Source organism: Ovis aries, chromosome 23 (assembly GCF_016772045.2).
Source record: "Ovis aries strain OAR_USU_Benz2616 breed Rambouillet chromosome 23, ARS-UI_Ramb_v3.0, whole genome shotgun sequence".
NCBI lineage: Eukaryota > Metazoa > Chordata > Mammalia > Artiodactyla > Bovidae > Ovis > Ovis aries.
In genome coordinates, this window is record NC_056076.1 from 2413703 (window position 1) to 2429183 (window position 15481).

A 15481-nucleotide genomic window follows, 5' to 3' on the forward strand; every position below is an offset into this window, starting at 1 on the left:
GACAACTCCCCCCACAAACCGTATTTCCCACCCTGACCGCTGCCTCAAACACAAGCACCCACATCTGCTTGGACACCTAAGAAGCAGGACTGAAAGACAGTGTCTGACCTCCCCCTCGTCGGGGCAACGTCACCCTTTCCGCTGCTCGGACCAGTCATCCTGGCCCTCCATGTGCCCCCCCCCCAACCCCCACACACAGTGAGGCCAGACAAACCGAAGCATCGGAGTCTGGAGCGGAGAGAGGGTTACTGCAGCGTCATGCAAGGAGATGGGTGGCTCAAGCCCTAAAGAGCCTCCAGCTCCCCAAAGGGTTTCAGCAACGCATTTTTAAAAGCCAGTAAAGTGTGGGGCGGGGGGGGGGGGGGGGCGGGAGGTGTGGTCTCAGGGTTTGTGATCAGATAGGCACAAACCTCTACTTGGCTGATGGTGAGGGAGCAGGGTGTGGTCACAAGAACTGAGCTCAGTCCTCAGGCTCCAGGAGGCCTGGGGCTGTGTGCTCACTGTCACTGAGCAGTTACGATCTCCTTTGGTGGGGGGTTTTCATGTCTGGGAAACCACTCAGGAGATGTGCCTCAGATATTATTACTGTCCCTCGGAGAGGACCTGAACAGAGGCCGTAGGGGAGGGTCTGACCCTGGAAGGCCCACCAGGTCCTGCTCCTCCCTTGCCCTCACCCCACCACCTTTCAGCCTGTCCCTGCTCTGCCTGAAGGAGCACCCCGCACCCAGCATCTCTCAGCACCGGCTGGTCTCCTCCCTGGACCACCGCACTGGTTTCTAACTGGCTTCCTGCTTCTGCTTCTCCCCACTCCAGTCTCCCTCCGAACGTCATTTCCCAGAGGGGCCACAGTGGATGGTAAGGCCCTCTGTGTGCCCCGCGCCGCCCCCCGCCTGACTCAACCTCTAACCTGTTTCCTAACAGGCTCCCCCTATTCTCGTCCCTCCAGCCCAGTGGCTCCCACAGTTCTCTGAACACACAGGCATCCGGCCACCCCAGGGCCTTCGCACTTGCCGCTGAGTGTCCTGGAAGGCAGGCCCCCTCCCCCGAGACGGGCACAGCGGCTCCCTTCCTTCCAGGTTGAACTGCACGCCTTCCCCTCCAACAATTGCTGCCCTGGTCCCCACCTCCCCACCCTGTCACCCCTTACCCGTACTTCCTGTCTCCTTCTGTGCCTGCTCCCACTGGCTGTTATTAACTGAGACAGAGGCAAGGCCTTATCTCCAGGCAGACCTCGCTCCTGCAGTCTTTCCGTCTGGCTCCCCACCCATCCTGGCACGCACACAGCAGTGGACAACAGGCACTAAGGAGACGAGTCCTCGCAGGGGGATTGGGGTGGGAGGGAGCTGGCACTGTGCAGGGGATCCCGGAGCTCCACTGAGTCCCCACAGCCAGCAGCTGGAGCAGGGAGGATGAGGGCGGAGGCTGTGCCCCGCTGGAGAACGTGGCTGTCATCCGGGCCATCCAGAGCCCTGCATGCAGCCTGACCTCCCTGCTGTCCCCATCAGACCGGCACATCATCTGCCGCCCCTCATCTTGGTCAGCATCCACCAGCCACCCTGCCAGAGGCCTGAGTGTCCCCCGGGAGCCCTCCCTCTTCCTCAGCGCCCCTCCCTGCCTTCCCAGTCCAATGGGCACTGCCTGCCCTCTGCGGTCAGCAAAGAGGGAAGCACGTGGGGTCTGCAACTTCCGAATTCTGACTCCAGCCCTTTCGACAATGGCAGCAAATATTAATTAGGGGCCCACCAGCCGGGCACCCCTCCAAGTGCTTGACAGGCAGGCAGTCATTCGTTTTAACAGGGGTGCAGGGCAGGTGCCCTGCCGCGCCCACTCCAGCTGGCGCCTCGGGCCGCCAAGAACCTGGGGGCTGCGGGGGATCTGGGTCTCATCCCAGAGCTGCCCTGAGGCTGGGGCTAAGGCAGGAGCTCCCTGCACGTCGCTGGCGGCACCGGGACCAGCGGCCTCGCCGCCCCGCCCCGGCGCCGCCCCGCCCCCCAGCGCCGCCCCGCCCCCGGCGCCGCCCCGCCCCCCAGCGCGGGCCCCGCTGGACCCGCCTCTGCTCCGGGGCAGGCTGCATCGTCCCCTGGGCTCGGGGCGAACACGTGGCACACGTGCGTGTTCGGCACACGCTGCCCCTTCCTGGCTCCTCCGTCCTCACGCCTCTGTCAGGCCAAGCCCTACAGCCACCAGGCCGCTCCCTTCAGAAAGCCCCCCAGACCCCCACCGCCCTGCCTCATCTGGGAGCGCTGCCCTCCTCTCGCTCAGCCCCTCTGATCTCCTCCTTTGTCTGGCTTTAAGGGCACAGCTGATATAAGTGCATCGTAAATAGTCCTGAAAACGTAAAAGCGAATGAAGGGGTGAAACACTTGATCCGTAATTGTTGCTCAGTGAGACCCTGGCCTTCCTGGAGAAGGAGCCCGTGCTCATCTCCTAGAGGCGAAGTAAGCTGCAGGCTGGTGGGTGGCCCCCACGCCTCACCCCCTCACCCCTCATCACCCCGGGGCCCCGCCTTCCGTCTGTCATTCTGACCAGCCTTCCAGGCACCACCAAGGCACCCGACTTCCCAACCCAATGGAGCAAGGCCACAGTGTCTCTGGGCTCCCTGATTCAGGGTCAGGAGTTTGGGGAGCACTCGGGGAGGATGGCTGCTTTCTGCTCCTTGAGGCCTAGGAGCTCGACCAGGGGGACCCAGAGGCCAAGGAGATCCAGGCTGGTTCCCTGCTGAAGGCGCTGGCGTGTCACTGGGCCGCCCTCGCAGGACAGGGGCTGGGCTCTGAGAACGCTGGCCTGGAAGAGGGGTGCACATGGGCTCAGCATTGCTGGGACCTCACTGCAGAGGTGCAGAGCCTAACTCCTAGGGCAGGATATCACAGGGGTGCACCAGGGTCAAGGGCAGGGACACACATCCCCTCTTCTCCATGGCACTGGCAATAAAGTCACAATGGAAGGAGAACGTGGGTTTTGTGGGTTTGCAATGGCTGGGGGCCATCTGTGGAAAATACACCTGCCACACGGACACACAGCTCATAAAGCGTCTCCCTGTCAGTGCACATGAGCCCAAGAGCTCAACATGGTGTTGAAAACACGCCATTCAAGGTTGAGATCTCACCGGAGAACAGAAACTCTAGACGCAATTAGAGTGGGAGGATGATATCTATTGTGTGTGTACACATTTCCTTCAAAAATATGCTGAATCCAGAATATCCTTCTGTAGCTCAAGAGTGAATGGGTCTTACGGAAAGCAGTTTGCTTTTATTTTTATTAATAAAATTAAGCTATTCTTAAAGAAAAATGCTAGATACATATGTATATATACACACACTTTTTGTATAAATACAAAAGCAACAAATTGATGGTAGAAAAAGGCATGAAAGATGTTTTTTGTTTGTTTTTTCCCACACAACGAAAGTTGTACAAATCTCCTTGCCTTTTTATTTCTTGGATAAAAAGAAGTGACAGGTGGCTTGTGTGTGTGTATGTGCGCGCATGTGGTCAAGAGATCTCTCTCAAATGTTTTCCTTGTTTACATAACTTTTTCTGTTACACGTTATGGAATTCATGCACCTAATTTTCTGGCACTCACATCTACAGTGGAGTCTGTTCGGTTATTAACTGGAATTTATGGCAGAACCATCAAGCCTCAATAGTGTACAAGTAGACTATCTGCTTTGTGGGTATCGCCAGCAACTATTCATCACAAACCAGAGATGAAAGTGATTCTAGGTCTAAGCAAAAATATAATTCCAAAGATACATCCGTTGATGAAGGGATTTTTTAACTCATGCAGTCTGGTCTCCTGGACATTATTTAGATTAATTTCCTGACTTCCTTCAGTTTGGGTAATTTGGAGATTTAACTGGACTGAATAAAAATGTACTGAGTGTGTACCATGCAGGAAACTTCGTGCTCCTGCTCCAACATGAAATGCGGAAGGCTCCTTCCTCTCATCATATGAAGAGCAGTGGGGGATAGGGGGAGTGGTCGTATACCTTGCTCAGAAATATCAGAGACAATGAGGTTTGGATAGTTTATCTTTTACCTGTCAAAAGACCCATTTCAACTTTATTGAAATTAGTAACATAAACCTCTGTCACCGTGCTCACAGACGCAAGACCATCTTCATGTGAAGTGTGACCCCACAGCCCCAAGGGGAAGCGGCCCCCTCTGCCTCCTTCACGCTGGTTCCTCCCACCAGCACGAGGGGCCCGCCAAACACCCATTCATCACTTTATCGTGTTCCTTGCTCCCTCGTGTACACTGTCCTTGAAGTTCCCATGAATCAGGGGGCATTACATCCCCCAGTACATGCATGGTGGGATTTTATAAACACTGTAAGGACCATGTTAACTGGAACTTGGCAGGACTGCCGTTTGCAGAGATGGCTGCTGGCATCGGTGACGTTTCTACAAGCAGGCAGCAGGGCAAACATTGCTGCTCCCCTGTGGCCTGGGCTCCCCAGTGTTCAGCCCTCACTGACCTGTGCAGGTCAGAAGGCCATCCTCCTGTTTCCTGGTCACTCCAGGAAGACATCTGGGGGAAGCAGATGAGATGTGGTTTGTGATGCTCAAGTGAAAGTCGCTCAGTCATGTCCAGCTCTTTGCAGCCCCATGGACTGTAGCCCAGCCAGGTTCCTCTGTCCGTGGGATTTCCCAGGCAAGAATACTGGAGTGGGTTGCCATTCCCTTCTCCAGGGGATCTTCCAGATACAGGGATCGAACTGGGGTCTCCTGCATTGCAGGTGGATTCTTCACTATCTGAGCCACCTAAAACTGACTTCCATGTGGAACCTAGTATATATGGGGGTGGGGGGTGGGTTGCATTTTAAGAGTGACTGGAGTCAGGGACCTGGGAGTCAGGGAGCTTCTGGGGTCTGTCAGTGCCCTGAGCGTCCTTGGATTCCTCCAGCTCCCCTACCGGCACCCAGCCACCCTCTACTGCAAGGAGGGAAGGCCCCACAGAAAACCGGGAAACAGGTAAACTTCACCTTCTGCACAGCCCGCGTCACTGCTCAGCTGTCTTCCTGACCTCCCATCTCCAACTCCAGAAACCCCCAGACGAATCTTTTCCGAGGAAAGAAGCAAATGTTTCTGCAATGGTGGACACCGTTCTGGTGGCATTACCAGCCCTGGAACGTGGTTCACAGACCCCCGGTTTGTGAGGGCTGGCTGGGACAGGTGGCCCTGAAGCCACACTGGGCGCTGGCTCTCCTCGCGCGCTCTGCCCGCCCAGGAGACCCGGGTTGAGCCTTGCCAGGGGTCAGACTTCCGCTCCCCCGGGGAAACAGTGAGGGTCCCCGCCGGCTCCCGGGAACTATCAGATCAGACCCCCGACCTGGAATCTAAGTCGTGAGGACTCCAGCGTCTCCCCCAACGCCTCCTATTTTTCCACCATCAGGAGGTCGAGAATCCGGGGTGGGGGTCGGGGGAAGGGCCATCTGACTGTGTGCAGGTGACTGACGTCCAAAGGACAGTCTTCCTTCGGACCAAGAACTCGACACTGACCGCAAGCCAACAGATGCTCAGGCCGCAGACCCCGGGGCGCGCCCTCCCGCTGTGGCGCCGCTCTCCGGCGAGCACCTGTCTGTAGGCTGGATGCACGAGGACCTCCGGGCGTTCTCAAGGGGCCAGTCTTGCGGCGGCCCTGAACCCCGAGCCCGCGCAGCAGAGTCAGCCGGGCGGCCGCGCTTGGCCCCTCGCCGCCCGCGGAACGGGGCGTGGAGCAGATGCTATCGCTGGTCCCTCCCCGCGCTCGGGCGGGGTGGTTCGCAGGCTCAGCCGCGAGCGGAGGCTCTAGAGCCGCAGTTCAGCCCGGGCCGGAGTCCGCGCCGCCCAGGGCAGCCCCGCGCGGGGCCCGCGTGCGCCCGGAGCCCGCGAGGCGGAGCCGCGGAGAGGCGGTCGGCGCGCGGGCGGCAGGTGGGAGGCCCGGCTCCCGAAGGCAGTGTTTACCTGGCTCGCAGGAAGCCCGGGAGGCGGGGGAGGAGCGGCGGGCGCGCCGGGCCCTCGGAGCTGCAGCCAGACTGCGCCGCCGCGCCAGCGAGGACGAGCCTGCGGCCCCGGCGACCGCGGCCGCGACCCCGAAGGCGGCGCCGGAGCCCCGGGACCCCGCGCGCTTGGGGCCCCGGCGGCGGGAGGCGGCCCGGACCCCGCGGCGCCCGCGGCCTGGAGAGACGATCGCCGCGCGGTGGGTGACCTCGCCGGGGGCGGGCGGGTGCCTTTGTCTGCGCCCTCGGAGCGGGGACGCGGGAACGGGGCGCAGGGCTTCCCCGGGCGGCCGCGCAGGTGGCGGCAGGTGGCACCCGGGCGGCCACTCTGCGAGGGGTGAGCGCGGGTGTAGACGCCGACCCGGAGCGGCGGGGCTGTCCCCGACGGGTGTCCAGGTGTGGGCAAGGCCGGGTCGGGGGCCGGGGTCGCGGGCAGAGCGTAGGAGGCGCTCGGGGTGGAGTTTTGGGTGGGAGGTGGCAAAGGTCAAGGAGGCCACCCTGGGCGGTGCGGGACCGCTGCGAGCTTCAGGGCAGGCCGGGGTACCCGCCGCTTAACGCGCCCCGTAAGGATACGTCTGGAGCTTACCGCCGACTCCTGCCTGCCCCCTCCCCCAGCCCGGGCGAAAACCAGTTTCCCTTTGAACGCCGAGGGCGGCGACAGGCGACGCTCCGGGCTTCCGCCTTCCGGAGGCCTGGCCTGGCTCCGCCGCGCCGCCGCGTCCACCTGCGCCCACCTGCGCGCCTGGCGCCCGGGTGTGAAGCCCCCCCTGGGCCCGGGACTGGCCGGCGTCCCGAGGGTGCCGCGTGCTCTGCACGATCCCCAGGCACCCGGTGGCTCTGGCTCCTCTGGACTGCTGGGGGCACTGCCTCGTTTCTCCCAGGCTCTCCTTTCTCCTCTCCTTTCGGAAGGCAGAGGGTGGGGTTGGAGAAGCCTTGGAGTTTCTCTGGGGATCTCAGTAGGACTCTGGCAGGAAACAAGCGCCTTTGGGTTTCTGGTTCTCTGTTTTCCAGTAGCGACAAGGTGAGGGAGTCCATACCGTGAGTTCACAACCTCTGCAGCGCGGCTGGAGTGTGTCTGGGGAGACCCAGACCCGGTTGGGGGCGCTGGCTGTTCTGACAGGGACTCCACACCTGGCCTGGAGAGATTCTCAGAGGAAGGGCGCTTTAGGGTGTGTCCCATTTAAGACATGTGGCTTTTGGACAAGACCCCCCAGCCCAGGGAAACGGTTTGCAGAGTATGGCCCAGGAGTCTGCGACACCCCGAGAGCTGGGCTCAGTCCTGCCCCCGGCTCCCTGGCAGAGTCACGCTGGAGTGCTGGGGGCCTTCGTGGACGTGGGGAGCTGAGAGGGGTGCAGACCCAGACGGAGCTAGGCCGGAGCAGCCCTTCAGGAAGGGATGGTCAGCACTGGGTCGCAGCCTCACAGCTGTTTCTCCCAGTTCAGGGGAGGGGCCGTCTGTTCTCCAACTTTTTTTTTTTTTTCCAAATGGGATAAACCAAAACCTGAAAGGAGGGAATCCAGTTAAATATTATGTAAAATGGTGGCTGATAGTAGCTCCCAATGGTTTAACTGTTCCGAAATGACTACCTTTACTAACTCAGGGTTAAACAAAAGCTATTTGGTTCAAATTCACTTTAAAAACTTTCCAAACTATCCCATTTCTGCCCAAAGACAAGAACACTTTTGAGTCACTTGTGCTGTGATTTGGTGTTGAACCGCTCCAGCCTGGTTTGGACTGGGAATGGCTCTGGCCACTTGCCCTGAGGAAAGGCATCCATGAAGGCGGAAAAGGGCAGAGACCAAGGTTTCTGGCGATTCTTCCTTTTTCCTCCTGAATTTTTAAACATTAATGGGAGGTTACGTTGTTTGACTTTTAGTTTCTCTCTCGAGTCTTTAAAAATCTGACACTGGATCACAGCTGTCCCTGGGCCTTTTCTCCCCAGGTATCCAGGTAGCGTTTCTGACCACTTCCCAGTGGCCAGGCCATCTTCTGAGAGCTGCGTATCATTGCATTAACAGGTGTAATACCCTAGGATGCCCTCATTTGATGTAACTAGCCTATTAGAACTCTCATTTTCACTGAGTAGGAAACCAAGGCACAGAGATCCCCTGGGGGCGCCCAGGGCTCAGTTCCAGAAATCTGACACCAGCCCCTGTTGCTGCCCTTCAGGGCGAAGAGGGCAACTTGCAACACCCACCGAGCTGCCTTTTTCTTCTCTGGCTTCCCTGGTGGCTCAGAGGTTAAAGCCCCTGCCTGCAGTGCGGGAGACCTGGGTTTGATCCCTGGATTGGGAAGATTCCCTGGAGAAGGAAATGGCAATCCACTCCAGCATTGTTGCCTGGAGAATTCCTTGGATGGAGGAGCCTGGTGGGCGATAGTCCACGGGGTCGCAGAGAGTCGGACACAACTGAGCTTCATTTCACTTCTGTTTAAAACCCCACCACTAACGGGTGGCTACACCCAGCAAAGCGTGCTTCCTCTGCAGGGTGGTGGGACTGGAAGGCTGCTGTCTCGTCTCTGTTCGTCACCTCTTCCCTAACTTCCTCAGCAAAGATATCAATAAAGAGGGAAAGACAGTTCTCTAATGCCTCAGCACGGTTTTTAGTAAGTCATCACAAGCAGTGAATCACTTCCACTGGTCCTTTAGAGCCACTGAAGGAAGCTTAAATCAGCCTGAGCTTGCGGGCCCCAGGAGGTGGGTTTAATCAACAGTAAGTGTACAGTAATTTAACCAACAGTAATTATAATGATGCTGAAGCTCCAGTATTTGGGTCATCTGATGAGAAGAGCTGACTCATTGTAAGAGACCCTGATGCTGGGAAAGACTGAGGGTAGGAGGAGAAGGGGACCACAGAAGATGAGATGGCTGGATGGAACCATTGACTTAATGGACAGGAGTTTGAGCAAGCTCCAGGAGATGGTGAAGGACAGGGAAGCCTGGTGTGCTGCAGTCCATGGGGTTGCAAAGAGTCTGACACGACTGAGCCACCGCAAAACAGCAGCAGTTATACGTGGGGAGGCCCTGCTGGTCCAACGTCCTCCTAAATGCGTGGCCTCAGGCTTCAGCCACAGAAGCAGAACCAGCAGAGACACACACGCATGACTTAACGTGAGGAACCGGGGCCAGAGAGGCCTGCAGGCCTCAGGCCGGAGCTCTCGGGCACAAGCTGAAGCTGCCTCCAGAGAAAGAGCCAACCTCACGTTACAGCCGGGAAAAGATAACCAGTAATGCATATTATGAAGCTCTTAGCAGTGTCTGAGAGTCAATAACTGTTAAAAATTCATAAATATGGATCAGAACTCTGAGCATCACTGAGTAAGTGTGAGGCTCTATTATAATAATAATAAAAAAGATGGATGCCCGGAGAGTGAGGATAGACAGACTCGGGTGAAGTATCTGGAATGTACCAAACATTCTAAGACTCAGCAAAATAAACCACCCAAGAGGAGAAGTAACTGAGCAGGCTGGCCCAGAAGAGAAAGCCCAGGGGGGCTAGGAAAATGGGAAGGGATGTTTAACCCACCAGTTCTCAGAAGCAGAAATCACATCAATGGGATAATTTTTTATACCCATCTGTAAAGATCTTACCGTCTGTGCCAAGTATTGAGGAAGATAAGGAGAACTGAGAACTCCCATGGTGGTGAGTATAAATAAAAGCAGACACTTTAGACAAGAGCCCAGAAAAGCTGAAGACAGACGTTCCTGTGACCCGGTGCTTTCAGTTCTGACTGCACCCTCTAGGGAGAACCTGGGCTCAGCCACAGGGCACATACAAAGGTTACTCCCAGAAGCAGTTTTTAAAAATATATATTTATTTACTTTTATTTATTTGGCTGTGCTGAGTCTTAGTTGCGGCCGGTGGGTCTTTTAGCTGTGGCATGTGGGGTCTAGTTCCCTGATCAGGAATCAAACCTGGGCCTCCGGCATTGAGCGTGCAGAGTCTCAGCCACTGGACTGACAGCGAGGTCACCTGGAAGCACTTTTAAAAACCTTGTATTTTGAGATCGTTGTAGATTCACATGCAACTGTGAAAAATAATAGAGCTCCACATGTGCTTCATAACATCTTGCAAAACTATAGAAGATATCGTAATCAGGAAATTAACGTTGGTACGACCGATCAGAGGGGTTGAGATGTCACATTTCACCAGGTGACATGCTCCTATGCATCTGTGTGTGGTTCTGTGTAATTTTATCGCACGTGGATCATCGCGTGACCACCCACGCAGGTGGGACCATTCCATCACGAGGTCTGCAGGCTGCCCGTTGTGGCCACAACCAACTTCCCCTTCCTGCAGCCTATGCCCTTCGCAGCCACTGCTTTGTTCCCCATTTTCTGTAATTCGTCACTTTGACAATGCTGTTTAGGCGGAGTCACACAATATGCCCCCTTCTTTTTCACTGGCTTTTTTCACTAAGTGCAGTTCTCTCGAGATGTCTCCAAGTTGTTCAGTGTCCAGAGCATGCTGTGGAACATATGCCCCCCACCCCCTGCTCCTCTAGTTTTTTTGGTTTTAACCATCCACCCTTTGAGGGTTTCCAGCTTGTGGCTATTTGAGGGCACCTACTATGACGTACAGGTTTTTGTGAGAACACGGTTTTTGGTTTTCACTTCTCTGGGATAAATGCCATTGCTGAGTCATAAAGCAAACGCGTGCTCCAGTTCACAAGACTTTGCGCTCTGTTTTCCCAGAAAGTTTGCAGCGTTTACATCCCACCGGCCAGGTGTGCGTGGTCCTGGGTCTCCATGACAGCATTTGGCCCTGTCTTTGCTGGGTATATGAGCTGTTCTGACAGGTATGCGCTGAGACTTCACCGTGACTGCAGTCTGCGTCTCCATCACAAACAGCGATGCCCGTCTTTCCATGAGCCGTGTCTGCCATCTGCACATGCTCCCATGTGCTCCCATGCTCCCATGTGCTCCCATGCTCCCATGTGCTCCCATGCTCCCATGTGCTCCCATGTGCTCCCATGTGCTCTCATGCTCCCATGTGCTCTCATGTGCTCCCATGTGCTCCCATGTGCTCCCATGCTCCCATGTGCTCCCATGCTCCCATGTGCTCTCATGTGCTCCCATGTGCTCCCATGTGCTCCCATGTGCTCCCATGTGCTCCCATGCTCCCATGTGCTCCCATGCTCCCATGCTCCCATGTGCTCCCATGCTCCCATGTGCTCCCATGCTCCCATGTGCTCCCATGCTCCCATGTGCATGCACATGCTCCCGGGGAGCAGCCTGGTCTTGCCTTTGCCTCCTGTCTGATTGGTTTGTTTGGTCTCTAGTTCCTTGTAGATACGCTCTGGAGACAGGGCTGGTGGTCTGCAGTTCCTCAGGCAGTGTATCTTGTCTTCAGCCTAACCACAGGTGCTTTTGCAGGGAGAAACTTTTTCATTTTGAAGAGATCCATTTGTTGATTTTTTTCTTTGTGTCTTGTGCGGAATCTCAGGCTACTGAGACCCGCTGAATTGAAATCGGCATTGCCTATTTATCTAGTCTTGGCTGTGATGGTTCTTTGTTGCTGTGAGATCTCCCTCTAGCTGCAGTGAACGGGGCCTACTCTCTAAGGTGCAGGGTTCAGCTTCTCACTTTGGGGGTTTCTCTTGTTGCGGAGCATGAACTCCAGAGCATAGACTCAGTAGCTGTGTTACACAGCTTAGTGTAAGCCTAAGTTACACAACTCAGGCTTAGTCGCTCCGCATGTGGAATCTTCTTGGACCAGGGATCAAACCCATGGCCCCTGCTTTGGCAGGCAGATTCTTAACCACTGGACCACCAGGGAAGTCCTAATTTTTTTTCTTTTACGGATTGTGATTTGGGTGAACCCTTGGCCTAGTCTGGAAGATTTTCTCCTGGCTTCTATTTTTCCTACAAGTTTTATACTTACAGTCTACACTGAAGTCAGTTGTCCATTTCCAGTTTTTGTATGATGAATAAGGTTCAGGTGGAGGGTTTTGGTTTTGGTTGGTTTTTGTTCCTACCACGGAATGCCACCTTGCCCAATACTGTTTGTTGAAAAGATGATCCTTCCTCCATAGACTTGGTTTTCCATCTTCGTCATAAATTGTGTCCACATTTTTGTGTGGGTCGATTTCTGGGCTCCCTGCTCTGTTCCCGTGGTCGAGATGGCTGCCGGCCACCCGGATCACGCTGTCCTGCTTACCAGGGCTGAAGGGTGAGCCTGACTGTCAGGTAGTGTGAGCCCTCTCACTTCCTTCTTCTTCATCAGAATCCTGTTAGCTGGGCTGGCTCCTGTACCGTTCTGCACATTTTAGAGTAGGCTTTATCATGTCTACAAAACCCCTGCTGGAATATTTACAGTGTGTGTGTGTTGGGGGGGGGGGGTGTGCGTGCGCGCCTAGTCGTATCAAACTCTTCGTGACCCTATGGACTGTAGCCCGCCAGACTCCTCTGTCCATGGCATTTCCCAGGCAAGGATACTGGAGTGGGTTGCCATTTCCTTCTCCAGGGAATCTTCCCAACCCAGGGATCGAACCCACGTCTTCTGCATTGACAGGTGGATTCTTTACCATCTGAGCCACCAGGGAAGCCCCTGCTGTTTCATATGTGCATGTGCACGTGTGTGTGTGTGTGTGTGTGTGTGTGTATACTCTTATGACGTATCTAAAAACCACTGAGTGTTAATTGCTCAGTCGTGCCCGACTCTTTGCGACCCCATGAACTGTAATTCTCCAGGCTCCTCTGTCCATAAGATTCTCCAGGCAAGAATACTGCAGTGGGTTGCCATGCCCTTCTCCAGGGGATCTTCCCAACCCAGAGGTTGAACCTGGGTCTCCTGCATGGCAGACAGATTCCGTCTGAACCACCAGGGAAGCCCCCAGTCCACTAAGAAGCCTAACTAATCTGCCCCACCACCCAGACAGACCATCTTTCTTTCTGTTTTCATAGTTTTCAGTTTTGTTTTCTGTTTTAATTGAAGTATGGTTGGTTTGCAGTGTTATGCTCACTTCCGTTGCACTGCAAAGCAATTTCCTTACGCTTATATTCCGTTCCATGTTCTTTTCCGTTACAGTTTATCACAGGATATTGAATGTCATTCCTGGTGCCATACAGTAGGACCTTGTTTATCTGTTTTATATACAGCAGTTTGTATCTGCTAACCCCAGGCTCCTAATTTATTTCCCCACTCCCTTCCCCCTTGGGAACCATGAGTTTGTTCTCCGTGTCTGTGAGTCTGTTTCTAGACAGACTTATTTTCTGAAAGGACACAGGAAAATGAAATGATGGTGTCCAGACAGGCTCTGTCAGCATCCTGGGGTCAGACCATTCCCCAGGGGGTGGGGGCCCTCCTGCCCCCTCTGCCCCCCGCTGGGGAGCCAGGTGTAGTCTGTGGCTCATCGCTGTCCCTCAGCGACACTCTGAATGAGTGGCGTCTTCCTCTCATTACAGGCGAGGAGACGTGAATTCTCGGGGGTCAGTAGACCCGGGAGGTCCTGTGACTCCCAGGGCCTCCTCTGCTCTGTCTGGTGACCCTGTGACGGCCAACACCGCTGCGCTATGCTCCTGAGGGCTCGGAAGCACATTCTCAAACCCAGGCATCCCTACACCCACGTCTGACCACGTGGACTCAAGTCACTGTCCCCAGGGAGGGAGGGACGTTGGACCACCTCCTGGCCCCCGTCAGCCCCAGGCCCCGTCCCCAAGCTGCTCACGAGTGCTGGGAACCAACCAGAAACCAGGGGCTGCTGTTTTAAAAGGGGCCCACTTTTGAAGGAAAGAGTCAGTATGAAAACATGCAAGAGCAGCGTCTCTCTCAGTGGGGACTTGACGCCCACATCAGAACTGCTACCGGTTTTGAAAAGGGGTCAGTGGTTGAGAGCTGGCGACACGGGGGTGCCACCCTCCAGGGTGCGAGGCAGCGTCTCCGAGGCCCAAAGCCACAGCCTTTCACAGGAAATGAGCTTCTGCTCAGAGCCCCGGGCGTTGTTCTTGGGGAGTGACGCTTCTCCGGGGTGCTGTGAATTTCAAGACCCAGGACACAGGAGCCGTTGGCGTGTTTGAGTGAACACACTGGATTTTAGTGTTGTGCTAATGCTAATTACGTGGTACCTAGGCTTGGATTTGGTTTATACCTCTGAGGTGTTAAAAATCTAGGAACTGGTGAGTGGTGGTGATGCTTCTTCTGAGAGCTGAGTTTACTTGGTGGCTTACTGCGTCAGGTTCTGCTTTGATCGGTGGCCGACGCTCATTGCAGACCACCCCGTGGGCAGCTCTGAGGGGCACTCCGGGATGCCACGTCCCGCCCTGGGCCCTGCAGATGACGGCTGAGCACCGAGGTCCCAGCTGCCGGGAGCCCCTCAGCCAGCGGCCCCCCAGCTGGAGTGAGACTTCCTGTATGTGGAGGTCGGAAAGGCAGGCAGAGCCACTGGGCGACATGCCCCGCTGTCATGGGGTTTTCCGAAATGTTTATTTCGGAGCATGACTCCTGCAGTCAATTTCCCCTTGTTTCATGGGACGAGGGGGTTGGGAGGTGGAAGCTGGCAAGGGTTTGACTTGTCTGAGTGTGAGGAGCCTGGTGGCCCCATCCTCGAGGTTTTCAGTCAAGAACGGGCTCCCGCTGGCGCCCTCACCACTAATAACTGCACCCACAAGTGTGGGCCTCGCCTTTGGGGTGTGTCAGCGACAGAGGGTCTCCCCCAGACACATCCGGCACCCTCTGCTGCAGTTTGCGGCACCCCCCTGGCAGGAGCAAAGAGCCAGGGGCAGAGACAGCTCCTCTAGCAAAGATGCCAGAACCTCAGCCTCCCCCACAGCGGCCGCCAGCCTCCCCAGAGACGGAGGACCTCCCCCCGGAGTCTGATCAGAAACCTGCCGGAGCCCGCAGAGAGGGCGGGCGGGGACCGAGACTGGCTGGGAACAGGATAGCAGCACCCCAGCAGAGCACCTGCAGCGGCCGGAGCCGGACCCCGAGTCTCCTCGGAGGCTGTGGATGAGGATGACACCCAGCGACCACGCCCGACCCGGCAGCCACCTGCTGGCATGTCGGCCAGAGTGCTCGTTAAATGCAGAGTCCTAGGCCCTGGTGCCTGGACACCACCTCCAGTCTTGGGGTCTCAGCCCAGGAACGTGTGTTTCTAGTAGTCACGAGGCCCACTGCCCAGTGAGAGGCAGAAACGGGTGAGGAGGGCCCCAGGGGCGTCTCGGCGACACAGGTTCACCTGAACACACCTGCACGAGCTCCCGCTCATCCACTTCAGCACGACTGAGAAATTCTATTTCCTGGTAAATGACTTTCTGTTCAAAGAATGATTCATGGAAAATCACACCCTGTACTGGCGGTGTGTTCCTGTGCGTATCGCTTATTTTTGATACTCTCTCCATTTAGGGGGTGACATTCTCTTTCGTGCCTCTGAGCGCTGGCATATCTGACAAGGAATATTTATGGATATTCATCCTCTCCATCCGGTTTCTTGGAGAGTTGGAACCTAACATTTTTGCTAAATTGCTCTGAGACGAAAGCTCCAGAGCTGCATTATAGGCGCCCAGA

At 56.0% G+C, this 15481-nt stretch overlaps 1 protein-coding gene across 1 annotated transcript in view; it reads left to right on the forward strand.

Annotated features, from left to right (window-relative positions):
• The first annotated feature begins 5704 nt into the window (after window positions 1-5704).
• MBP (myelin basic protein) overlaps window positions 5705-15481 on the forward strand; it is a 104551-nt gene continuing 94774 nt past the window's right edge. The window contains exon 1 of the mRNA XM_060405498.1: window positions 5705-5909. Coding sequence (XP_060261481.1) covers window positions 5720-5909 — 190 coding nt within the window. The 5' untranslated portion in view covers window positions 5705-5719. The remainder of the gene's footprint in view (window positions 5910-15481) is intronic.